The sequence below is a fragment of the Dermochelys coriacea genome, chromosome 20 (assembly GCF_009764565.3).
Source record: "Dermochelys coriacea isolate rDerCor1 chromosome 20, rDerCor1.pri.v4, whole genome shotgun sequence".
NCBI classification, from domain to species: Eukaryota; Metazoa; Chordata; order Testudines; family Dermochelyidae; genus Dermochelys; species Dermochelys coriacea.
The window spans coordinates 5,774,420-5,800,158 of record NC_050087.2 but is presented as its reverse complement, the minus strand read 5'-3'; the positions used below and the strand labels follow the sequence as shown (position 1 = coordinate 5,800,158).

General features: G+C 48.4%; 1 protein-coding gene across 4 annotated transcripts in view; it reads left to right on the top strand.

The window, feature by feature from the left end:
• Window positions 1–25,431, top strand: part of PFKM (phosphofructokinase, muscle) — a 52,618-nt gene extending 27,187 nt beyond the window's left edge. For all 4 annotated transcript variants that reach the window (XM_043506645.1, XM_043506646.1, XM_043506647.1 and 1 more), the window contains exons 5-23: window positions 703–892; window positions 2,081–2,246; window positions 2,782–2,826; window positions 4,303–4,411; window positions 5,415–5,510; window positions 6,919–7,011; window positions 8,820–8,945; window positions 9,627–9,691; window positions 10,305–10,368; window positions 11,114–11,260; window positions 12,312–12,382; window positions 13,436–13,523; window positions 14,617–14,769; window positions 17,360–17,524; window positions 18,862–18,923; window positions 19,794–19,905; window positions 20,554–20,653; window positions 23,602–23,707; window positions 24,816–25,431. In XM_043506645.1, coding sequence (XP_043362580.1) covers window positions 703–892; window positions 2,081–2,246; window positions 2,782–2,826; window positions 4,303–4,411; window positions 5,415–5,510; window positions 6,919–7,011; window positions 8,820–8,945; window positions 9,627–9,691; window positions 10,305–10,368; window positions 11,114–11,260; window positions 12,312–12,382; window positions 13,436–13,523; window positions 14,617–14,769; window positions 17,360–17,524; window positions 18,862–18,923; window positions 19,794–19,905; window positions 20,554–20,653; window positions 23,602–23,707; window positions 24,816–24,963 — 2,106 coding nt within the window. In that variant the 3' untranslated portion in view covers window positions 24,964–25,431. The remainder of the gene's footprint in view (window positions 1–702; window positions 893–2,080; window positions 2,247–2,781; window positions 2,827–4,302; window positions 4,412–5,414; window positions 5,511–6,918; window positions 7,012–8,819; window positions 8,946–9,626; window positions 9,692–10,304; window positions 10,369–11,113; window positions 11,261–12,311; window positions 12,383–13,435; window positions 13,524–14,616; window positions 14,770–17,359; window positions 17,525–18,861; window positions 18,924–19,793; window positions 19,906–20,553; window positions 20,654–23,601; window positions 23,708–24,815) is intronic.
• Window positions 25,432–25,739: the final 308 nt, after the last annotated feature.

The following is a 25,739-nucleotide window of genomic DNA, read 5'->3' as shown; positions in this document are numbered from 1 at the left end:
ATAGCTTATGCTCTAATAAATTTGTTAGTCTCTAAGGTGCCACAAGTACTCCTTTTCTTTTTGCGAATACAGACTAAAACGGCTGCTACTCTGAAACCTGTCATAGATCATTGAGTTTCGACTCCTGCAAAGCCCAGATCATTACATTTCACCTGTGTGTTGAGGCCAATATCGTATGTTTGACAACAGCATCATTGAGAAAGGCATCCAGTCTGGATCTGAAGGTAGCAAGGGATGGAGAGTCCACCACTTCCCTGGGGAGGTTTGTTCCAGCATCCTCACTGTTAGAAATGTATGCCTTATCTTGAATTTGAATTGGTCTGGCTTTAGCTTCCAGCCCTTGGTTCTTGTCCTGCTTTTCTCTACTAGTTAGGGAGCCCTCTCCTGGGGAAGGTATGTTTCCACTGTAATCAAGCCACCTCTCAATCTTCTTGCTGATAAACTAAACACATCAAGCTCTCTCAGTTTTTTTCTCCAGCCCTGTGACTCTTTTGTGCATCCTCTCCATTTGTTAACATCCTTTTTAAAAAGTGGACACCAGAACTGTTCTCGGCAATCCCGTGTCGGTCTCACCAAGAATCCCCTTTGACTTGCAATCTGCTGGCCTCCACGCCCGATCAGCTCCTGCGACAGACCACACAACCCTCTGGATGAGTGGGTGTGGCAGGTTCCCTATTGACCCCCCTTCTGCCTCCATCCCAGGGCGGCACTGTAATTGGAAGCGCCAGGTGCCAGGACTTCCGCACGCGCGAAGGTCGTTTGAAAGCCGCCCGCAACCTGGTGAAAAGAGGCATCACCAACCTGTGTGTCATCGGGGGAGACGGCAGCCTGACTGGTGCAGACACCTTCCGGACCGAGTGGAGCAGTTTGGTAGGGGAACTGGTTAAAACAGGTACCGTGGTGACAAAGCAATAGGTGGAGTGGGAGGGGGTTAAGCTATCCAGCCTGCCAGAGTGTGGCAGGAGCCCCTTTAATTCTGCTACATGACCTCCTCCTGCCCCTGATCTTAGTTACAAAGTAACTCGCTACCTCAGTCACTTGGGCCCCGATCCGCAAAGCAGGTGCCTCACTTCCACTGCTTTCAATGAGAGTCAGGCACCTAAATACCTTTGAGGATCTGGGCCCTGCTCCCTTTACGATGTCACCCAGCTTCCCATGACTTCTCCACCCCTGAAGCCCCAGGCACTCCCCAAGGGACATTGGCACGTCTATGCACGCTCCAAGTGCATGCCATCTCCCCAGCTCCCGCCCCCAAGACACACTCACCAGTACATTCCCTTCCCAGAGACACCTCCTAGTGTGTGCGTCTCGTCCCAGGACACCCGTCTGCCCTGTTCCCCACCCATGCACGTCCCCAAGCAGACCACAGTGGAGCAAAGCTGGGGGGGAGGGTGGGGCATGGAAATGCCAGCCAGTAGAGCTTGCTGGGAAGTGGAAAAAAATTTCACAAACATTTAGGGGAGGGGAAATTCACTGTTTTTCCATCCAGATGTTGTTCCTCATTCAGCTCTAGCAGGAAGTGACGGGTTTGAAGCGTCACTGAGGTGATACTGAGAATTTTCTCAGGGGCTCGGCTCACATGCTCAGACCCTAAATGATGGCCATTTGTGGGGTCAGGAAGGAATTTTCTGCGTGGTCAGATTGACAAGGATCGGGGGGGGGATTTGCCTTCCTCTTCACCATGGACACAGGTCACTTGCTAGGATCATCTGTGTGTATCTCACTAAATCAATTCCTTGCCATTGCAGAGGCCTGGGGCATGGGTGGCAACTCAGTCCCTCCTGTTCTCCACCTGTGGCCTACAACAGTTTAGTCTCCTGAGGGCTGTACTGCTTTGGTCTCATACTGGTTGCTGGGTTTGGTACCAGGGTGGCAGTGTGGCGTTTTGTGGCCTGTGATGTGCAACAGGTCAGACTAGATGGGCTGGTGGTTCCTTCTGGCCTTAAGCTCTGTGATCTTAGGCCTTACCCAAAGCCCCTCGAATTCACTGGGCTCTGGCTCAGGTCCTCGATGTGCCACCCAATGATAAGCTCACTGCAGACCGTCAGCGTTCCAAGGGGTCCGTGGAATCTCTCCACAGGTGGCGTCACGGCAGAGGAAGCCAAGAACTCGAGTCACCTGAACATTGTAGGAATGGTCGGCTCCATCGATAATGACTTTTGCGGCACGGACATGACAATAGGCACAGACTCCGCCCTTCACAGGATCATGGAGATAGTCGATGCTATAACGACGACTGCCCAGAGGTGAGAGTCTGCAACTCACCTCTTCCTTTTCAGCATCGGTGGTGTGATGCAGGGGTGTTGGGATGCCAGAGCCTAAGGGTACATCCACATTGCAATCACGGGGTGGACAGACCAGCCTGCCCAGCACCCTGAGTAATTATAGGGCAGCTTTCTGCATTGGGGACTTGGTTTTGTGTTCTGTGTCTGTACAGCACCTTGCACAATGGGGTCCATGACTAGGGCTCCTGGGCACTGATGCAACACAGAGTATTATTAATAACACAAATAACGAGGTGCAGCACAAATGTGTGGTGGGAGCCAGTCCCAGCCCTGAATTGCTGACAATCTGCAAAGGCAAGACAAACACAGGAGGAAAAATGACTTGCCAAAGGTCACACGGGAGAGCCAGGTATAGTACCAAGGTCTTCTGAATCCCAGTCATCTGCCCTGATCCACTGGAGTCAGCTGCATCTCCACAATATTAAGGCCTTGTTATTACTTAGGTTGATATACCTGCTGTAACTGCTGGGTGCACTCTCTCTCCTGTCTCTTGCAGTCACCAGAGGACGTTTGTGCTGGAGGTGATGGGCCGTCACTGCGGGTGGGTAAATCTTTCCTTTCTGCGCATTTAATGCTTCTGCCTTTTCGCCACCTCCTGACCCTTTGGCCCAGCGCACGGGGAGGCGGGGTCCTTGCTTCACAGGAAGTGGAGAGGCTAGAAAGAGGGGCCAGTCACAGGAAAAGAAGGGCCAGAGGGGCAAGCCATCCCGCCTGACTTTCCAAACAGTGAAGCCAGTGAAAACCCAGGGGTGGAAGAAAGTCCTTCTTCATTGTAATCAAGCTGGGTGAAACTGTTCCTGATGCAGAGGGGCCAGCATGAAACCTATTCACCCTTAGGGCTTAAGTGACTAGTCACTGAACTAGGCCTAGATGCTGCCTCTCTGCATTATTTCTCTTGCCCACTATATAATAGTCTCCTCTTTCCAGCTAGGACCTTCCTAACTTCAGATGGGATTCTCTGATGACGCACTTACAGGGGCATTTCTCGCCCTAGGCGATTCATTGTGTCTCCACTAAACAGTGGCATTAGTCGTACAGTTCATCCTGTAGTTAAGGTTGTGACTCACTCACTGTTTAATAACTGGTTTCAGAGTAGCAGCCGTGTTAGTCTGTATTGGCAAAAAGAAAAGGAGTACTTGTGGCACCTTAGAGACTAACAAATTTATTAGAGCATAAGCTTTCGTGAGCTACAGCTCACTTCATCGGATGCATCCGATGAAGTGAGCTGTAGCTCACGAAAGCTTATGCTCTAATAAATTTGTTAGTCTCTAAGGTGCCACAAGTACTCCTTTTCTTTTTGTTTAATAAATGTAACAGCCGGGCAAGCTCCTCCGGTTTGGAGAGAAGAAAGGCTGACTCAGGGAAGGGAAAATGTTGAGTGTCGTAAGGATTGGGGATTGATCCTGCTCCCATTGAAGACAGTGGGCCAGTTCTCAGCTGGTGTAAAATGGTGTCGCTCCACTGAAATCAAGGCTGAAATTCTGGAGCTCAGCGCAGTGTCCTTTCTGACCTTGAGATCTGTGATTGTATACAAGTTTTGTTAAGTTAGCTGCAGGTGGAATTCTCCCCTAGCACAAGGCTGGTGTCCCACATATGCCCCCATAATAGGGCTTGAATTGCCCTTCAGCTGGGCAGGGCCCCTTGTGCGGGCCCCTCCTGCATCAGGGTAGACATCCCCCAAGGGAAGCTGAGGGAGCTCAGTCTGCAGCATGGTCCCCCCCACACACCCTGATTGTCCCCCAAAACTTCAGGAGGTTTGAAATTTCATCAAAGTTAGTTCAGAAGAGAAACAGAGCGCCAGGGAGTTCTGGGGTGCCTCAGGGCATCGAACAGAACTGCATGGAATAGCTTATTTTTGCATGCAAATTTGAAACCACCAAGCAGTTATTTCCAGAGTGTCTCCCTCCAGCCCTGGCCATCAACGGCAGCACCTCCACTTGCTAAGCATGAAGCGTGAACTTTAAAACTCGCAGCACGCCCCTGGCTTTCTAACCTTCATCCTTTTCTCTTGACTTAGCTACCTAGCTCTCATAACGGCCCTGGCTTGTGGTGCCGACTGGGTTTTCATTCCAGAATCTCCGCCTGAGGATGACTGGGAGGAACACTTGTGCAGGAGGCTAATTGAGGTAACCCCAGCCAAACTTCTTGCAGGCGACTCCTGCTTTGCACAGACTTGATCCCGGATTGGGATGACTTAAAACTAGGACGCTCGAGAGTCAAGCTCTGAGAAGGACAGTGATCTAGTGGTTAGGGCACCGGTCGGATCCTGGGGTTCAAGTCTCTGCTCTGCCACTGCTTCCTGTTTGACATTTGGCAAGTCACGTAGGCCCAGCTCATCAGAGGTATTTAGGTGCCTACCTCCCACTTACATCACTGGGAATTAGATGCCGAAACATCTGAGCCCTTGTCTCTCTGTGTCTGAAATTCCTCACATGAATATTAGCACGGCTCCATCTCCACAGGAGGATTGTGAGCGTAAATCCACTTAAAGATTGTGAAGTGCTCAGATACCGTGGTAGTGGTGGGGGGGCGGGAGGGAGCATATGCGAACTGAAGCTATATTTAGCTCGATGCTTTCCTTTCTACATTTGGTCCGGTCTTCTGTTGGAAGGAGTTCCTGGGGATAGGAAGGCTAATTGGTCAGGAATTTTGTGAAAAAACATTTCTCGCATCCAGGATGGGCTTTCTGGAGAGACACACCCCTCAGTAGCCCACTGGTCTGATCTGCCAGAATCCGGCAGAGCAGAGTTTTGAACGAGGCTCTTCCATATCCCCGGGGAGTGCCCTAACCACTAGGCAATTGGCCACAGTGGTCAGTGTGCTGTCATATGCTGATCATGGGGTCAGTCTCTGTTGACAAAAAAACAGGCAGGGCCTGGGCCTCATTCTGACATGGAACAAGAATGTCGACAGCTCAAAACTGTTCACAGAATGGACTTCTGGTTTCCCAGCCAGCCCTCGCTAGCACCCAGTGCTCCGCTTAGATCCTGCTTCAGCCCATGGCTGTTGGTGGGATTGGAGCAGTGCACTGGCCCTATTCTGTCCCCCTGCATGGGGGTGAATCCAACCCACAGGGTGCAGTTTTACACATTACATCAATGGGTTGCTGTCTCCTTTCCCTTCCTTCAGACAAGAGGCCGGGGATCGAGACTAAACATCATTATTGTGGCTGAAGGAGCCATCAACAGGCAGGGAAAACCCATCACCTCGGAGGACATCAAAAACGTGAGTGGGGCCTGGGATCAGCTCTGTGCTCGGCCCCGAGAATATTGTCTCTCCTGTGCTCTCGTGATCTCCCAGAATGCATCTGTCTGCTTTCAAACTAACACGAACGCTCAGCTCCTTGGATGGTGTAAAGCAGGATTGCTCGACGGAGTGTTGGTGATTTACCCCAGCTACAGATGTGGCCCCAAAAGTGCATCCCCGTTTGGTGCTGCCTGAGATGCCCAACCGGAATGAGGCGCCTGTGGCCCTCCACTCGGCTGCCTGAATGAGATTTTGAGGGTCTGGAGGCCTTAAAGATTTGCTGGTACTCTTTGCTGACCAGCAGCTGTGCAGGGTCACTGCTAGACAGACATTATGGCTGGGCAACACAGGGCTCTGCTAGCAGAAAGTTTTAAAACCCACCATCAATTGCTGAGCTTCAGCTGGTGTCAATCGGCCCCAGCCCCATTTGAAGGCTGAGGATCTGGCCCCCAGATCTTAGTCTCCGGTGGTCTCTGCTGTTGCATGTTCACTCATGTCACAGTCTGGACTCTTGAGATAAAGATGAATCTTGTCACGGTTCCTTCCTCACTCTGAATTCTAAGGTACAGATGTGGGGACCTGCATGAAAGATCCCCTAAGCTTATTCTTACCAGCTTAGGTTAAAAACTTCCCCAAGGTACAAACTTTGCCTTGTCCTTGAACAATATGCTGCCACCACCAAGCGTGTTAAACAAAGAACAGGGAAAGAGACCACTTGGAGACATCTTCCCCCAAAATATCCCCCCAAGCCCTACACCCCCTTTCCTGGGGAAGGCTTGATAATAATCCTCACCAATTGGTACAGGTGAACACAGACCCAAACCCTTGGATCTTAAGAACAATGAAAAATCAATCAAGTTCTTAAAAGAAGAATTTGAATTAAAGAAAAGGTAAAAGAATCACCGCTGTAAAATCAGGATGGTAAATACTTTACAGGGTAATCAGATTCAAAACATAGAGAATCCCTCTAGGCAAAACCTTAAGTTACAAAAAGACACAAATACAGGAATATACATTCCCTCCAGCACAGCTTATTTTACAAGCCGTTAAACAAAAGAAAATCTAATGCATTTTCTAGCTAGATTACTTACTAATCTTACAGGAGTGGTAAGGCTTGCATTCCTGATCTGTTCCCGGCAAAAAACATCACACAGACAGACAGACCCCTTTGTTCCCCACCCCCTCCAGATTTGAAAGTATCTTGTCCCCTCATTGGTCATTTTGTGTCAGGTGCCAGCGAGGTTACCTTAGCTTCTTAAGTCTTTACAGGTGAAAGGGTTTTGCCTCTAGCCAGGAGGGATTTTATAGCACTGTATACAGAAAGGTGGTTAACCTTCCCTTTATATTTATGACAAATCTCTTCTGTCATTTTCTCACTTCCCTTTAGTTGGTTGTTAAACGCGTTGGCTATGACACGAGAGTTACCATCCTCGGGCACGTGCAGCGTGGTGGGACCCCCTCTGCCTTTGACCGCATCCTGGTATGAACGTTTGCTATCTCCTCCATGCTTCTCCTTCTACTTGAGATCCTTTTACAAACCCTAATGACCCCCATTGTGACCTTCCTTCAAGACAGAGCCAGGGGACTCCAGAGAAGGGCATGGAGTCGTGATAACACAGAGCTGGAAGGGACCTCGAGAGGTCATCCAGTGCATCCCCCCTGCACTGAGGCAGGGTTAAGCCTAAATCATCCCTGACTGGGATTTGTCTTAAAAACAACCTCCCTAGGGAACCTGTTCCAGTGTGTCACTGTTTAACCAGCGTTTCACATTGGCCCTGGCCAATTTGTGGCCCAGTGGAAAAACCTCCCTGGCCCCAGGGCTGGAGGAGCTCTTGCTCCAGCAGGGGCACAGAGCTTTTCCAGTTTGGGGGCTGAAGCGGGGGTTGGGTGGGTAAGGAGGGAGTGGGGGGTGGGGCCTCGGGGAAAAGAGGCACAGTGGGCGACATGGGGGGGCTGCAAGCAGATTGGGCAGGGGAGGGACTCCAAGCTCAGAGCTCCGCCACTGCGGCCTCCAGATTGGGTGGGGAGGGGCTCCGGGCTTGGAGCTCTGGCCAGGGCTGAGAGCTCCACTGCAGTCCTGGCCAGGGCCACGGGGGGAACTATGGGGGCAGGGGGGCAGGCTGGGAGCAGCCTGCAGGGGCAGGGCCTCGGCTGGAAGAGGCAGAGCAGGGGTGCTAGCCTTCCCCAAGGGGAAGCTTCACCCACCACCCCTGCACATAATGCACAGTCAACCTGTGGAACTCATTGCCAAGGGATGTTGTGAAGGCCAGTAGTATAATTAGGTTCACAAAAGAATTAGATAAGTTCCTGGAGGATAGGTCCATCAATGGCTATTAGCCAAGATGGTCAGGGACACGATCCCATGCTCTGGGTGTCCCTAAACCTTTGACTGACAGAAGCTGGGACTGGGTGATGGGATGGATAACTCAATAATTGCCCTGTTCTATTCATTCCCTCTGAAGCACTTGGCACTAATCGCTGTCAGAAGACAGGACACTGGGCTCAATGGACCATTGGTGACTGGTCTGACCCATTATGGCCGTTCTTATGTTATGTTCTAAGGCTGTTATCATGACCCCATGCAGCCTACTCTTCTCTCGATTAAACATGCCCAGTTCTTTCACCTTTCCTCAGAGGTCAGGTTTTCTAAACTGCATCTTTTCTGTTGCTTTCCTCTGGAATCTCTCTCATGGCAGTCTCATGGCCATGGTGTATCATGGGAAATATAGGCCAGTTGGAGAGCCCAGCCCAGAGAGGGGAATGGAGGAATAAGACACCAAAACTACAGTGCCCATGAGGGACCACAGTTGCATTTTAGAACTGAAACATTTCCGTTTTCGGACATTTAATTTTTTCAATGAAAAATCAACATTTTCCTGGAAAGCAGACACTTTTTACAAAAAAACTAGTTTAGCTGAAAACCAGATTTTATATAAAAAAACAACAACCCAGCTTCAATGGCAATTTTTTTGACCAGACCTAAAAAGGACCACCACCCTCCATTCGTCAGTAGGGAATGAACCTGTGACCTCCAGCTCCAAATGAAAGAGCAAAAGGAGTAGCTCCATTATCTGATAGCAATAGTAGGCTGTTATCTCTATGTAGACTAGCCATCAATAGTAGGGTTGGGGGAAGAGATCTACTTATCCATGTGCTACACTGTGGTTTTTTAAGTTCTTCCTAAGATTCAGGGGAATCTGTATTGAGGGTATAAGTGGGAGCATGGGATACGGATGTCCAAGGAAATATAGATCCATCAAGAATTAAAGCCCCTTCTGTGTGTCTCAGGGAAGCAGAATGGGGGTGGAAGCAGTCATGGCCTTGTTGGAAGGAACCCCGGATACCCCAGCATGTGTTGTCAGCCTGTCCGGGAATCAAGCTGTCCGCCTGCCTCTCATGGAGTGTGTCCAAGTGGTGAGTATTTCCCTCCCTCCACTCCAACCGTGTCCAATGCGCAAGGTGCTGTACGAACATATGGTAAATGACAGCCCCTGCCCCAAAGAGTTTACAGTTTAACAGACTGGTGGATGAGATTAACAAGAGGGTGGACAGTAATAATACAAATGGATGCTTTAAAACAGATGGGCAGTTCTTAGCCAATCAGTAGCAGAGATCACAACTTGCCATCCACCTAGACATCACCGGGGCCATGTTCTCTAGGTATCGTAGTGTTCCTGATGTTGACTGGCTGAACTGCTGGCGAGCAGGTATGAATTAAGGCAATCTAGTGTCTGAGGCACATGTCCCCCCACCCCGCCCCACCCTTCCTAGGGGAGGTATCAGGTTTCAGACTTAAAATGAATGGAGCAGTTCACGCCTCTTGGAGCTCTTGTTTCAAGCTCTTTGCAGACTCCAACAGGCCTCAGTCACTTTCAGGTCACATTTCCAAGCTTTTCTGTGCATCCACAAAATCCAGGAATGCTATTTTTAAATGAAAACAGATTCTGATCTGAACAGCCCAGGCCCGTAGTGCCTTGCTCCAGACCTCCTTGTGCTTAACATCGTTTTCCATCTGGGATTGCAGTCGAGTTAAAATGCGATTTTTAGAGAGACATCTTTAAATCTTTTCTTTTTCCTGCTGCTTCCTCTTCACAGACCAAAGATGTCACGACAGCAATGAATGAGGGACGATTTGAAGATGCTGTAAACTTGAGGGGAAGGTGAGCGAATGTGCTATTTAAAATAAGATATTTAAAGGGTCAGGGACCTATTGTGACTCTAAATATACTATAATAATAATAAATAAATAATCCCTAGCTCTTATCTAGCACTTTTCATTAGCAGATCTCACAGTGCTTTACAAAGGAGGTCAGTTTTATGACCCCCATTAAACAGATGGGGAAAATGAGGCACAGAGGAGTGACGTGACTTGCCCAGGTCACACAGCAGGCAGTGGCAGAGCCAGGAATAGCACCCAAGTCTCCTGAGTCCCAGTCCAATGCCCTAGCTGCTAAGCCACATTGCACTCAAAATAAACCAGCGTTCCTCTAATGGTGCTTAATTGGGAAACTTACAAGTAGATGAAGCTCACAGCCTCCTCCACAGCATGAAGATACTTCTCTACTACACAAAAGAAAGGTGCCCATTTTTACAGGGAGGGGAATTAACCATTGGAACAACTTTCCCAGGAACGTGATAGATTCTCCATTGCTTGGGGTCTTTAAATCAATGCTGGACCTCCCTTTCTAAAAAATATTCTAGCTCAAACACCAGAGCTAGATGATCAGAATGGCCCCTTCTGGCCTTGAGATCTGACTCTCTCCTTTCTTGCAGGAGCTTTCAGAATAACTGGAACGTTTACAAGTTGCTGGCTCACGTGCGCCCGCCCTCTACAAAGGTACGAAACAAACGAGAGGTGGCTCCTCGTCCATTTTCTTTATGGGGTGTGCAGCTGTGTGTGTATCAGGGCTGGGATTTTCAAAGAAGGCTAAGGGAGATAGGCATCTAACCTGCCCTGTTAGTTTTCAATGGGAGTTAGGTGCCTAATGCCCCAGGCCCCTTTGAAAATGAAAGTCTAGACCAGTGATGGGCAACCTGTGGCCCGCAGGCTGCATGCGTCCCATCAGGTTAATCTGATTGCGGGCCGCGAGACATTTTGCTGACGTTGACCGTCTGCAGGCACAGCTCCTGACAGCTCCCAGTGGCCACGGTTCGTCATTCCTGGCCAATGGGAGCTGCAGGAAGCGGCGGGCCGCAGGGATGTTCTGACTGCCGCTTCCCGCAGCTCCTATTGGCTGCAGTTCGCCATTCCTGGCCAATGGGAGCTGTGGGGGGCCGTGCCTGGGGATGGTCAACATCACCAAAATGTCTCGCAGCCCGCAATCAGATTACCCTGAAGCCGCAGGTTGCCCACCACTGGTCTGGACCCTCAGCGTGCTGTGGGGCCATGTGGCCAATGCAAGGTTACCAGTCTGAACTATGGGCCAGCTCAAAGCTGTACATCTGTGCCACTGCCATGGGGCCTTGCTGCCCAGGTGCTGTGGGACCTTGCCCCACTTATTTCAGCAGGCCTGACAGTTTGGGGAGCATTCCAGTTTTCTTTGTTTCTTTCTCAATGCCATCTCCTGCTCCCCCCACTGCAGAGCGGGTATAACCTGGCCGTGATGAACGTTGGAGCTCCAGCCTCCGGGATGAACGCAGCCGTGAGGGCGGCCGTCAGGATTGGGCTGATCCATGGGCACAAGATGCTGGCTGTGCACGATGGGTTTGACGGTCTCGCCCATGGACAGGTACCATCTAGGACAAGGCAGCTCTACAGCATCCTTCTTCCAGACAGAGTGTCCATGTGCTGTAAAGAGCCCTGACTAGCAGCAGTGGGAGAGGAACATTGAGCCATGGAGAAGAGGGAAATCTGAGGTGTAACAGGGGGCTGATGAGATAGGGAGGCCTTTCCAGAGAGCAGCAGCTGCAGAAGAGAAGGTGCTTACACAACACACGGCAGGAGTGTCTGGAGAAGGGTAGTGCTAGCGGAGTGGTGGTCTGGAGAGAGGGATAAGGTTGTGAGATAGGCTGGAGCAAGCCCGAGGAGGCTATGGATCCTAAACTGAACGGGAGAGCCTATGACGAGGCTCCAGCCATATTCAGTTGACGTTCGACATGGCAGGGTTATGGAGTGAACAATCAAGGTGAAAGAGAAAAGGCTCCTGGTTTAGTATTGGGCTTCCAGGCAGTGTGGACAGCAACACTAGATCAAAAGCTGCTGTGGGCAGTATCTGTATTTCAGCCCAGTGGTGCTTTTCCAGGAGACACAAGCGTGTCCTAAAGAAGGTCTGCGCTGATGTGAATTCTGGTTAGATGCAACACTGAGTACTATACATAACTATCTTGAACATGTCTTCCTGAAGGTGTTTGAAAGGTGTTTAACTGTATACATATGTGGGGGACATCGGGTGCAGTCCCATAAGACGCGATTCAAATTGCTTAGGAAAGTTCTGTCCGGTAAGAGCTGCTCTGGACAGACCAGCCTCACTGTCTATTGCCTATGAAGCACTAGGGTAAATGACATCATAAGATGCCGGGCACTGGAGAATCAAACCCACAATTTCACACCAACATCAGTTGCTTACTCTCTAAACCGGGGAATAGTTATTTCAAGATGTGCTTTGGGCTCAGTAGGTGCAATTTCCCATCAGGAGTCACTTCCACTGTCCCCACCTTGTTTCCATGTTGGGAAATTGTTCCCTCCAGGGAAATTGTTCCCTCCATTGTTACTGGCAAATTACTGGCAAATCAAATAGCCCAGCTCTTCATGACTCCATTCTTCTCTTCCCTTTTCACCAGGTGGAAGAGATTGGCTGGGGAGGCGTAGGTGGCTGGACTGGGCTTGGTGGATCGAAACTTGGAACAAAAAGGTAACCCACTAAAGCGTTCTTCCTCTAGCTAGCTACCTTTGTGTTCTTCAAGATACTATTACCAGAGTGGTCTCAAACACATGCTTTGATCAGCATCATTGCAGGCCCGATTTTCAGACTTGTGGCACCACCTGCTGCAACTCCAGGTGAAATCAGCATTTCCTGCAGACACTCAGCACCTCTGGAGATTAGGTCTCGGGGCCACCAAGTACGTCGAAATCACTTAGGCTCTTTGGGGCAGAAACTGTCTTTGCTCTGTTTGTACAGCACCTAGCACAATAGGATCCGCTCCTAGATGCTACTGTAACACAAATAAATAACATGTGCAGCACAGACTGAAACCAGCCAGAGATACAGACTGGAGAATTCACCCAGGTGCATCCTTAGCCTGAGTGATGGAGCTGAGCTCTCTCCACCATGAAGCTTACACCAGCGGCAGAAGTTAAATTAGCCCCTCAAGCAGCTCTACCTTCTGCCAGGCCCAGGCAACTGGAGATCAGGGAGCTGCAACCAGCTGTCCCTTGGGGCAGTGAAGGATTGTGGCCTGCATGTCTCCATGGCGATGCTGTTGCAAGCAGAAGCCGAGATGGCCCCGCCATTCTGAGCCGCTCATTTCAGTTGCTTTTTACTTTTCCTTTTTCCGTGGCTTCTCACGCTTGGCCTCAGCCTGGAAGCGAGAGCTGTTTGATGGTATCCAGAGCACGGAAAGAACATCCCTGTTCTGAAACACAGCAGGATGTCAAGAATGATGTGTTGGGGGTGGGGGGATATTGACCTGCTCACACATACGGGCATTCGATGGAGAAAACTGAAGCGACCGTTGCAATGATCAGATGGCAAGTCTGTTAAGCCCTTAACTAGTCTGGAGCTCTGCAAACTGATCCAGCCTCTTCCTTGCATTCAGCAAATTGAGCCCCACCCCATTACGGCCTCCCAGCAAATTCCTCTTGTTCCATCTCCCTCCACCCCCGATGCAGTGCTCTCCACATCCAGGGACTATACAGGCCGAGGAGGATACATTGATGCTTTTTCTGGCATTTCTGCCTCCAACAGAACTCTGCCTAAGAAATACTTGGAGGAAATCAGCACAACCATCAGCGATTTTAACATTCATGGGCTGATCATCATCGGGGGCTTTGAGGTGAGTCTTTACAGGCTTAGAACCTCGGGCCTGTGGAGTATCAGGGGGCAAGCCACCTTTCTCCACCCACAGAACACCCCAGAGGAGATCTGAATCCGGGGGGACGTGAGACCAGCTGGTTGGCCAGGTGCAAAGATACTCACCGAGAATAGGAGGTCGTTACTGGAGGAACTTGACCATTCCCAGGCCTGTTAATGCCTTGAAAATGCTGGAAATCTCCCGTGGTGAATCAGGAGCACAGATCATCCCAATGCAGCCTGAGAGCTGAGTCTCATCCAGAGCAGGGCTCCAGTCACCAGGGCATTAAGAAACTCAACCTGTGGGCTGACCCCTTCCAGGCCCATTTCCTTTTCCTTCCCCAGGCCCAGGGGATCTGTCAGGGTTCCATTCCCTACAGCTTCCTAGAATGGCTGGTCCCCTCACTAGGTGTCTGCGTGGCATTGCCAGAGTTGGATCATAAAGCTCCTGTGTTCTCCATTTCTGAGAGGACCAGAATGTGTTTGCGTGGGACACTGGGCGATCTTCAGCAAAGCTCTCATGGTAGATGCACAGCACTGGTGTCCGTTCTTTGCCCCTCTGTGCAAAACAACACGCTGGGCACCTGCTGGACACATTGCCCGTCTTCAGGCTTTTAGACGGTGAGGGGGAGCATCCCACAAAGCCATTGCTACCCGATCCTGAATCAAATGGAACCAATCTTGATCCCACCCCAAAAGGCCTTAGACCCAGCAGAATACCCTTCCTGTCCTTTCTGTGTACCATGCCTCCACCTGGTCCATGACTGGAGATTCCAGGCTCTATGATAATACAAATAATAAACACCCAACTGTCTCATTCTGGGTACGATAGGATTAATCTTCACACTGACCACTTTCCAGATGCAGCACCGAGGGAAATCCTGGCCCCACTGAAGTCCATGGCAAAATACCCATCTTCAGCAGGGCTAGGATTATGTTACCAAACTACTGAGTGTTAGGAAAAGCTTCCAACTCAGTCACTATCCTCCCTGCACCTGGAGGAGAATGTGGCCCCAGCCAGAAGCAAACCCAGGGCTTTTCTGTACTGCTCTCCCTTTCTTCCCGACATCCCGTAGGCTTTCACTGGGAGCTTAGAGCTCGTGGAAGGTCGTGGCAAATATGAAGAACTCTGCATCCCGGTGTGTGTTATTCCAGCCACCGTGTCCAACAATGTCCCTGGCTCTGACTTCAGCATCGGAGCTGACACCGCCCTCAATACTATTACGACGGTAAAGCATTTGAAATCTTCCTCCTGCTATGGAAACCCCCAGTCGACTAGTCGTATGATTTGTAGATTCAAAAGCCATAAGGGACCATTGTGATCATCTGACGTACTGCACCACACAGGCCAGAGAACTTCCTTGAAGTACCTGCTGTTTGAACTAGAGAGATCTCTTAGAAACAACATCCAATCTTGATTTTAAAATTGCCAGTGATGGAAAATTCACCACGACCCTTGGTAAATTGTCCCAGGGGTTAATTACATTTACAAATATGAGCCTATTTGTACTCTGACTTTGTCTAGCTTCAGCTTCCAGGCTCTGGATCTTGTTTAATCTTTGTCTGCTAGACTGAAGAGCCCATTCGCAAGTTTTCGTTCCCCATCTAGGTACCAGACTGTGATCAAGCCACCCTTTAACTTTCTCTTTGTTGAGCTAAATAGCTTGAGCTCCTTGAATCTATCACGATAAATAAGGCTATGTTTTAGTCACGGGTATTTTTAGTAAAAGTCATGGACAGGTCACAGGCAGTAAACAAAAATTCACGGCCCGTGACCTGTCCATGCCTTTACTATATACCCCTGACTAAAACTTGACCAGGGGATGGGCTAAGCAGGGTGGCACCGCTTATGTTATGTTCTTACTAATTGTCAAAAGAAATTAGTTTACTGTCCTTGTTATATAAAGATCAGCAACAAGTCCATAGTAAAGGTTGAAAATATATTGAAAGATATTAGTGTCAGTAAAGGAAGCGTGTAATGAGGTAAAAATGAAAGGCAGAATTGCTGAAAAAGATTGAAATATTTCTTTATGTAGAAAGAAAATTACTTCACAATTCCTTAGCTGTATATTTCCCAGGTATTAAGACAATACCCTTGGTTATTTGTAATTTTTTTATTAAAACAACCTTAACTAAATGAAATTTCATAGGAAAAAATATTTATCTTTTGGAGACATCTGCCTTATTTCATTCAAGAGTTGATCAATGGTTTTAGTGCCATTCTAGTTACCAGAGCAGGGTGGAATGTTTTAAATTCTGACCCCGGCTATCTCGATTGTTCTCCCTACCAATGGAAATGGGAGATTCTCCATCCCTGGAAGTCTTTGAGTACATCTACACAGCAATTGGGGGTGTGATACTTCCGTAAAGCTAGCGTAATCAAAGAGCAGTTGGCTGCAGCCGCATGGGTGGCAGTTCAGGTTAGCTGGCCGAATACATACCTAGGATCTCGAGCCAAAAAAACGCATGTACTTCTACCCGAGCTGGGAATTACATCTCCCATCTGCGGTGGAAACATCCCCTTCAAGTATGCTATACCTCAAGCAGAAGTTATGGGCTTGATGCAGGAATTATTGGGTGAGGTTTTCTGGCCTGTTTTAAGCAGGGGGTCAGGCTAGATGATCACAAAGGTTCCTTCTGGCCTTAAAAATCTCAGGGAGGGGAAATCAGGAAAAAACGTTGAGGAAATTATAGAGGAGGCTGAATTTATTTATTTATTGAAATTTCAAGTTTACAAAATTTCCAACTGAACATGAAAAAAACCTCAAAAGTTTCTCCCTTTCTCTCCTCCTCAGTCCCTCTCCGCCCAAACGAACTCTAGCAATGACCTGATTTGAATATTTCTCTTCTGAGGGCTGAATCCATTAGATTGATCCACTGCCCAGCTCCAGGCTAGATTACAGTCAAAATTACGAGCATTGTTTCTCTTGTTCTATAAAAAGCGTTTTCAGTGCCACTGCAAAATATAAAACAAATATAAAACAAACAAAATATAAAACAAAATATAAAACAAACATCCATAACAGCTGCATCTTTCTAAGGCCTCAGTTATGAGCCTTGTTGTATGCTCATGAGGAGCCCACTTCCCCTGCATGGGATACCATGATTGCCAGACACTGTGCAAAGAAGAGAGTGGCCTTTGGGCTGCTAATCCCCTTACTTTGCAGACAGGTAGGCAGGGGTGGGGAGTGGGTGGAGGCAAAGCAGTGCCCCTCTCTCACAATGTGCAGTCAATGCAGCTGTGCCCATGGAGGGAGATGTAAGCTATGCCAGGAAAAAGGTTGGCAGCTAACTCCCCTCCCATGGAGAGATGGTGAAGCAGTGATTGAACTGCTACCCTCAGTCTCAGTTCACATCCTGCCCTGTCCCTAGGGCACTGCAGCCACACGCTGCCACTATAACTCAGGCTGGATTGCAAGGTGCCAATCCACCCCTAATATTCAGCGTGACACCCCCAACCCCAGGGGCCCTGTTATCTGCTACCACTGCCTGCTTGGCCCAGCTTCTCAAAGTCACCACGGCAGAACAAGATCCCACTGAATCTGAGGCATTGTGGAACTCTGCAGTTAAGAGAGAACTACACTTCAGCCTCGCTGCTGTTCAAGTGAGAGCCCTTCCCCTCCAGGAGCCTTCCTGGTCTGGGATGAGTGGGAAAGTCTCTCTACCTCGCTTCTGATGAAAGATTTCACTGGGTGTTTCACAGACATGCCCCATCCCCACACCCCCAGAGTAGTTCTTTAACCCTCATTCACATCACCCCAGCCTTGATCGCCTTTATTAAGCAGCTCTAAATAAATCTTGTTCCTATTCCCTCCCCAGACCTGTGACCGTATCAAACAATCTGCAGCCGGCACCAAGAGGCGGGTGTTCATCATTGAGACCATGGGAGGGTACTGTGGCTATCTGGCCACCATGGCAGGCCTGGCTGCAGGAGCGGATGCGGCTTATATTTACGAAGATCCCTTCACCATCCGTGACTTACAGGTGAGTCTCTACCTATAAACAACACATCTGTTCCTCTGTGCTCAAGCACAGCGCAACGCAAGTACACTGTGCATCGACTTCTTCACCTGGAGTCCAAGCACCTTCCATGGGACAGGCATGGAGCTACAACTGTGCAGAAGCATGTATCTAGAAAGCATAGTGGCTGTAGTACTGGGAACCAACGGGCCCGAGGTCTGATCCATCCCCATTCAGTGTGTGCTCTCCCTCAAGCGGTGGCTGGGATAGCACCCCAAACAGGTTGATGAGCCTGCTACAGACTTGGCTAAGAACGATGGACTTTTTAGCTCAGCCCATGGAGTCTCATGATCCAGAGGCCCCAGGTTTGTTTCCTCCTGCTGACGAGCCTCCATGGGGCATAGCATTCCACAGACTTCAAGGCCAAGTTCACCCCTGGCAGAAACAAGTGCAAGTCCACCAAAGTCAATGGAGCAGTGCCTGTTTAATTCAGCTGTTGGCCTGTATCCTAGAGGGCAGAGATGCAAACTAACCGGAGGGTCTCAGTGGACCGAGATCCCTGGGGAATCCACGCAGGTCGGTGTGGACGGACTTGTCCCACTTCCTGCTGGAAAGGCTCATGTCAGGCAAGGGAGCAAATGCTGCTCTCAGCGACCCTAGTCTAAATCCAGAGCAAGGCCTTGGGCTGCAGTGGAGTTATTCTGGCTTTTGTAGGGCCTGGTTCTTATTTACACCAATGCTCTTTTCCGCAGCTCTGGCAACACAAAGGAATTGGAGCTTGTGAGCACTTTGGAGCCTGGACTGGCTTTTTGGCCTGTGTCCATACAGCACCTAGCACAATGGGATCCTGGTCCATGCCAGAATACAAATCATAATCAGTAACAGTGCGAATGAGAAGCTGGCCCATAGACTTTAAGGCCTGAGGGGGCCATTCTGATCATCTGCTCTGACCTCCTGCACCCACAGGCTGAAGAATCTCACCCAGCGACTCCTGCATGGAGCCTAGTAACTAAACTGAGATCAGCGCTGGGGCTAGGGACATCTACTCCTCCAAGGGTGCATGCAGGCACCACTGTTTTGCCATTGGCCGTAACGTCCCGTTAAAATCAATGGCAGTTCTGAACCCTCAGTTACTGCAGTCTAGGTATACATCACATGGGCATTTCAGCAGCCTAGTTAGCTCTTATCTGATCGGCATTCCCCTTTAGCTGAGCTTTATCGACTGACCGGAGAAGTTTTCCTACTCCCTGAGATGTGGATTTGCGTCCACTCCTTTTAAAAAATGCTTTTAAAATATCTGGATTTGCTTTAAAAAATTCACAGGAATCTAAGAAGCCTCCTCCTCTTTTCTACGTTAACAGGTTAACGTTGAGCATCTGTGTGAGAAAATGAAGACCACAGTAAAGAGAGGCCTGGTGTTGAGGTAACCAGCATCAAAACAAAACATCAGGCTGGGGCCAGTCACAGGCCGTAACAGGGGCCAGTGGCTGAAGCGCTGGACCAGGACTTAGGAGACCTGGGTTCTGTTCCTGGCTTTGCCACAGCCCTGCTGGTTGTCCTAAGGCAAGTCACTTGCCTTCTTTGTCTAGCAGGTTCCTCAACTGTACCCTGGGGATGAGACTTTCCCTCTCGTAAAGCCCTTTTCCATGAACAGCATTAGATAATCCATATTATGCTGGACGCCTCTTACTTGGGATATACATTCCACAGCCTGTATTAACAATGGTGCTCTGAGGGTCTGGAGAGCAATCAGAATCCTGATGCAAAGACCACCAAGGGACCTTGGGATTCGTAAAATACAGTCAGCTATAAGGCAAAAGCACCTAAGTCATTTAGGTCCAGCTCAGCAAAGGTATTTAGGTGCCCACTGATTTCAGTAGGAATTAGGCACCTAAATACTTTTGAGGATCTGGGGCTTTAGAAACACAGGTCCCATTGACTTTCAATGGGATTTAGGAACCTGAGTCATTTTGGATCTTTGGGAATGTTCTCCAGATCTGTCTAGGGAAAAGATCTGCTCATCTCCCTGGTGTAACGGTAAAAAAAACCATCCAGCCATACTCGCAAATGAAAACCATAGGCAATACAGGCCGAGCACATTTCTAAAGGGCTGACCCTGAGCTGTCATTCAGCTCTGCCTCACCAATCTATATTTCTCTCTTCATGAATCTCCTTCCTGCCTCAGTTTTTCCCCAATCACCCAATGCCTTAAAAGCCACTTATTTGAGTATCCTGTCTCCATCTGTCGTGTCCACCCCGCATTCACTTGGGCTTTCGTGTTTGCACCTCACAGGAATGAGAAGTGCAACGAAAACTACACCACCGACTTCATCTTCAACCTGTATTCAGAGGAAGGGAAAGGCATCTTCGAGAGCAGGAAGAACGTGCTGGGACACATGCAGCAGGTACACACAAAACTGGTGAGGTAGCATGGCCTAGTGGATGGGGTACTAGACAAGGACTCAGGAGACCTGAGTTCTGGTCCCAGCTTTGCCACTCAGCTAGTGAGTGACCTTGTCCAAGTCCCTTTCCCTCTTGATGCCTCTGTTTCCCCTCCTGCCCTTTGGCTGCTTAGACTGAGCCTTGTGCCAGGGCCTATCTCAGTACCGCTCGGCCCAATGGAGCCCTGTTCTCAGTCAGTGCCATTATAATATGCTAAATAACAGAGGATGCTCTCCTCTAAACAGCGAAGCTCCTCCCAGTTCAGTACCATCTTTCCTCTGCCCTATTGCTTTGTCCAAATGACCCAAACCTCTGGAAAGGAGCAGTTGGATTGGCTTCCGGCAACACCACCTTAAAGAGCCAATAGCAGCTCTTCTGGGCTCCCAAATCCTCTGCTGGGAGAGAACAGTACTAGATGGAAATCGCCTTGCTGGGCCAGGTGCTGGAATTTGGGGTTGGTACAGTGTCCAGAAGTAATAGTCCTTGTATTATTAATTCTGCCTTCTGGGCCGGTGATGCGCCAGGTATCCCATTGAAAGGCAGTGAGTTCTCCCTGTTGTCATGACTCTTCATGCCTGAAACCAAACTGACTCTCTCGCTGCGAATGGCAGGGTGGGACGCCAACTCCCTTCGACAGGAACTTTGGAACTAAGATGGGTGCGAAGTCTGTGGCATGGCTCACTGGAAAAATCAAGGAATACTCCAGGCATGGTAGGTTACACGGTAGGAAGAGACCCCCATGGCCCAGTAGGAGCCATCCACCTAGCTTTCTGTGCCGTAGTTGCGTGCACATGTCACGTGCTTTTGTGGCTACATTCAGGATTTAAAAAATCCGATTTTTATTTAAATGGGATTTGTTTTTTGAAATTAAATCCATTTTTCTTTAAAATTAATTTCAAATTTAACAACCTACCTAAGGCCTAAACTTACTATAATCTTTTAAAATCATTTAAATTAAATAAAAAATATTCAAACAGTACCTGATTGCTGTTGAAGTTTTAAAGAAAGTCAAACCACTGAACTGGGAGAAAGCACCTGACCGCTGGCCGACAGAGCCACTCTCTCTCTCTCTGGCCCAATGACAAATAGTCATTGGGCCAGAGAGAGAGAGTGGCTCTGTAGGCCAGCGATTAGGGCATCCACCTGGGAGAAGCGAGACCCAGCATCCAGTCCCCTGGCTCCAATTGCTCCATTATTTATCTAGAGTGGAACAGCTTCAGTGGGAGAGGTTAAGGAAGCACCCCACCAGACTATTGCATAGCTCAGTGGCTAGAGCACTCTCTGGAGAGGTAGGATTTGAGGGATTTCCCTTCTCACATACCAGGCAAGTGCTCTAACCCCTGGGCTAAGAGTGGGAACTACTCTCTCCAACAGGGTGTTGAATGAGACCTGATCCAGCAGGTGGCCTTTCACCGGTCTTCCCCCAGTTTGTGAATCACTCTGGGACCTAGGTGGGAGATGGGCATCTGGATTCCTAGAGGGAGGAAGCAGCGTGCATGCCCAGAGGCAGAAACATAAGCACCACGGTAGCTTTTACCCTGACAACTTAGGTCTGAGTGAGTATAGGGGCCGACGGGTTCTGAGTTTTATGGATTGCAGTGATGCCAAAACAGGGACTTAGCACCTCTGTCTGGCGTTTAGGCACATAACTCTCTTGTGGATCTGGGCCATAATGACCAGAAAACAATCAGTTCAATTCACCAACTACAGCCAATACTTCCTTTGTTTAATAAGTCAGTTGGTTGTGATAAACTTATTTTTTTTCTTATGTGTTCAGCACATTTAAGGTAGCTTGAGTAAAAAATTAATGTAGTAAACAAATGTGTCATTCACCGTTTTCTAAGAGTAAGAAAAAAGGAAAAATTAAGCATCTGAATAAATGGATGTTAAGCTAATAGACACTACAGCTTTCTGGTTAGCAAAAAGAAGCACCAGATGGAGTGAAAAGGCTGTATTTAGTTGCAAACCAACACGTAGTGGTTATCAACTAATGAGAATCAGGTTTTTTTAAAAGGAAAATAACTAAAAAGTACAAATGCAAAATAAGATTAAAATGGATTATTAAAATCAGGGGTTCCTGCCTGCTGATTTAAATCATGGTTAAAACCAATGATTTCAAAGCACTTGGCAATCCACACTGGGGCTGTTGCTTCTCTGCCAGCTGCTTTGGGGGACCCTGCAGTGTTGGTGTAGCTGTGTGGGTCCCAGGATATTAGAGAGACAAGGTGGGTGAGTGTTGCATTTACAGCTATAGTGGGTGAAGGCACTGCCGCCACCTAGTGGCGGAGGTTGAGAACTGTAAGTTCTCACAGGTTTCAGAGTAGCAGCCGTGTTAGTCTGTATTCGCAAAAAGAAAAGGAGTACTTGTGGCACCTTAGAGACTAACAAATTTATTAGAGCATAAGCTTTCGTGAGCTACAGCTCACTTCATCCGGTGAGCTGTAGCTCACGAAAGCTTATGCTCTAATAAATTTGTTAGTCTCTAAGGTGCCACAAGTACTCCTTTTCTTTTTGTAAGTTCTCAGTGCATTTTCACAAAGGTGGTAACCCTAACGCAGCGCATTTAGGACCCGGTTTTTCAGAGACAAGGAGGATGTTTCAGACTGTGGGAGAGCAGCTTGGTGGGGAGGCAGCCCCTCATTTCTGATGGGGGTATAAGGGCTAGGACCAGCGCTGGCCCCAGGAACTGCAAGAGCCTGAGTCACAGACACCTAGGGTACATTTGGGGGAGAAGAGAATTTGGCCGTTCAAAAACTAACAGAGGCTGGGATGAGGCTTATGGTAGCAAAACCATGCGGCCTAGAGGCTAGAGCACTGGGTGGACTCCGGAAACATGGGGGCACCTGTTGGGTGACCTGGAGCAAGTCACATCCCCTCTCTGTGCTTCAGTTTCCCCATCTGTATAATGAGGTTAAGGAAAGTGACCTTTGTAAAGTGCTTTGAGATCTACTGATGAAAAGAGCTAGGCATTATTACAGAACATGGAGCAGCAGGCTGCTTAGCGCATTAAGAGGTGATGGTTAGAAATGAATTGCTGTGGCTGCTAAGTTAACCAAATGTGTTTGAGGAGGAAGGATCCTTGCATCCAGTTGTGCTTTTCACTTACTTTGAATTCACGTAGTGTCAGTCTTCAGGAACATACAGATATCAAAATCCTCAGGGATATTCGCCCCATGCAATCAGTGGACAGAGTGGAACCTGGTTTTGTTTTTGGTTTTTTCCTCCCACAGTGACTTTTTTTACTGGACAACTTGTTTGATACATATAATTCTCTTCTGAAGTACAGTGTGAGGATATGGCAAAAATTACACTTAAGACTTATCTAAGCTTGACAGCATGTACTCTATACACCAGTAATAATAGAACTGGTTGAAGGCAGAGATGGACCAACTAGCCTTCAAACAAGATATCTCCCTATATTGCATTTCTCGGCAGAATGAAGGGCTCGGGGACCGTGCAATCCCATAGCATTCAGCAAGAGGCCTCACTGTCACATTTGAGGGTGGCCTCAGGCTGCCTTCCTTTGTTCTCTGCCTCCTTGTCCAGGGGTTTTGCCTCCTCTGCAAATGAACTTGGGCGCACAGTCAGCGAGCTGCAGCAGATGAGCTGGAGGGCTGGGTGCTGAAGTACTAAGATGGTTTCACTCCAATTCCTTGCAGGTCGTATCTTTGCCAACACCGCAGATTCAGCCTGTCTCTTGGGCATGCGCAGACGGAATCTTGTCTTCCAGCCACTCGCCGAACTCGAAGAACAGACCGATTTTGAGTAGGTTTTCCAAATGTTCTCCCCCCTTTCCTGTGCATCTGCCGCACTGGTGACACATTGATGACTAAGGGAGGATATGAAAACATTTGAAAGGGTTAGGAAGCAAGGAGGGAGGTTGTAGAGGGCTAGTCTCTAATTAAGACACAGGGATATCATAGGCTGAACATCAGGTAAGTCTTCCAACTGGGGAGATCTCTCAGCGAACAGAATAGCATCCCAAAAGAAGTGTTGGAAGTCCCACTGCTCAGCTCATTGAAGAAACTGACGAGAGAAGACAGCGTGAGGGTACAGAGCAGTTGTACCATAAAGACCATGATCAGTGTGAAGAAAGGGGTTTGAATCCAGCAGATAAAGGAGTAACAAGACCCAGGAGCAGGAAGTTGAAACTAGATAAAAATCACATGGTTGGAAATGAAAATGTGTGCCTTGAACCAGAGTAAACAATGGGAACAGCTTCCCAAGGGACACAGCAGATCCTTTCTCATGTGGAGTCTTTAAAATCCAGGACTGGGTATCTTCCTAAAAGTGATGCTCTAGCTCAACCAGACGTGACAAGCTCACAGCAGGAATCACTGGGGGAGGTCAAGCTGATCAGAATGTCCCATCTGACCGATGAAGTGAGCTGTAGCTCACAAAAGCTTACGCTCAAATAAATTTGTTAGTCTCTAAGGTGCCACAAGTCCTCTTTTTCTTTTTGTGAATACAGACTAACACGGCTGCTACTCTGAAACCCATCTGACCTTGAAATCTATTAATAATATCAACACTTCCCTGCCTGCTCCCAGAGTTATTTCCTGTTGGGAGCAGTAGCTTATCCAGCTCCTGGGTGGGGATCATTGCTTTGACCTTCCTGGTAACTCCTCTAAGTCTTTTCTAAGTATATTAGCTCATGAATGAGCAGCATCACGCATATGCCTATGTGATCCAGAGGCGTGGATTAAAAAGTCGCTGCGGGTCACAATTATTTTCTTTTCTCTATAGGTTCCCCTACCATGCTCATCATCAGAGTATCTGAGCACTTTCCAGTAATGCATTAAGCGATATGCCTAACATGTGTCCCATGTTCAGGAATGGATTTTACAATATACATTTCTTTTTCCCCAAACAGGCACCGCCTCCCCAAACAACAGTGGTGGCTAAAACTTCGTCCAATCTTAAAGATTCTGGCCAAATACAAGATCGACTTGGATATCTCCGAGAAAGCCCACTTGGAACACATCATGCACAAGGGGGTGCCTGCTGAAGCCAACATCTGAACCACTGGAGAGGCAACGCAGCTGGAATAAAAGCAGATCTGCCTCTAAAAATAGCTTTCGGCATCAGGGACCTCTGAAATAAAGTTCTTCCGGTTTTAGCTCACATCCCCAACTCAGTATGCAGCAATCTAGCATTTGTACAGTAGTTGGGGCTGTAGTCAGTCACGTGTGCGTATGAAAACAAGACAAACAACTCACAGGATGGCAATGCAATATCCTGGTATATAAAACTGACTAATTTACTGGTTAAAAAAACAGTTTTGAAATGCACTTTCTGGGGCTGATTTAGCTTCCACAGGGTAGTTTAAATGGATGAGTCGGTCAGGCTTCTTGTACATCCAAGTTAATCATTTTAAAACGTTAGAGTCTAATTTATGTCATGGTTTTAAAAGAAACCATCTGTGTTTCTGAACTGGCTCTTGTTATGTCAGGAAGTGCCAGTGAAATGAGAATAAACACTGAGTAGAATTACTTTGGTTTTAACTTCTCCCAGATGCTTGAATGAACAGGAATTGTTTGACCTGGGAGTTGCCTGCATCAACCTGTCTGAATCCTGTTACTAATTTATATTATAGTGGCACCTAGGAGCCCCAGTCACGGATCGGGCCTCACAGTGTTCGGTGCTGTACACAAAACAAAAAGACAGGTTTCAGAGTAGCAACCGTGTTAGTCTGTATCCGCAAAAAGAAAAGGAGTACTTGTGGCACCTTAGAGACTAACAGTTAGTCTCTAAGGTGCCACAAGTTCTCCTTTTCTTGCAACAAAAAGACAGTCCC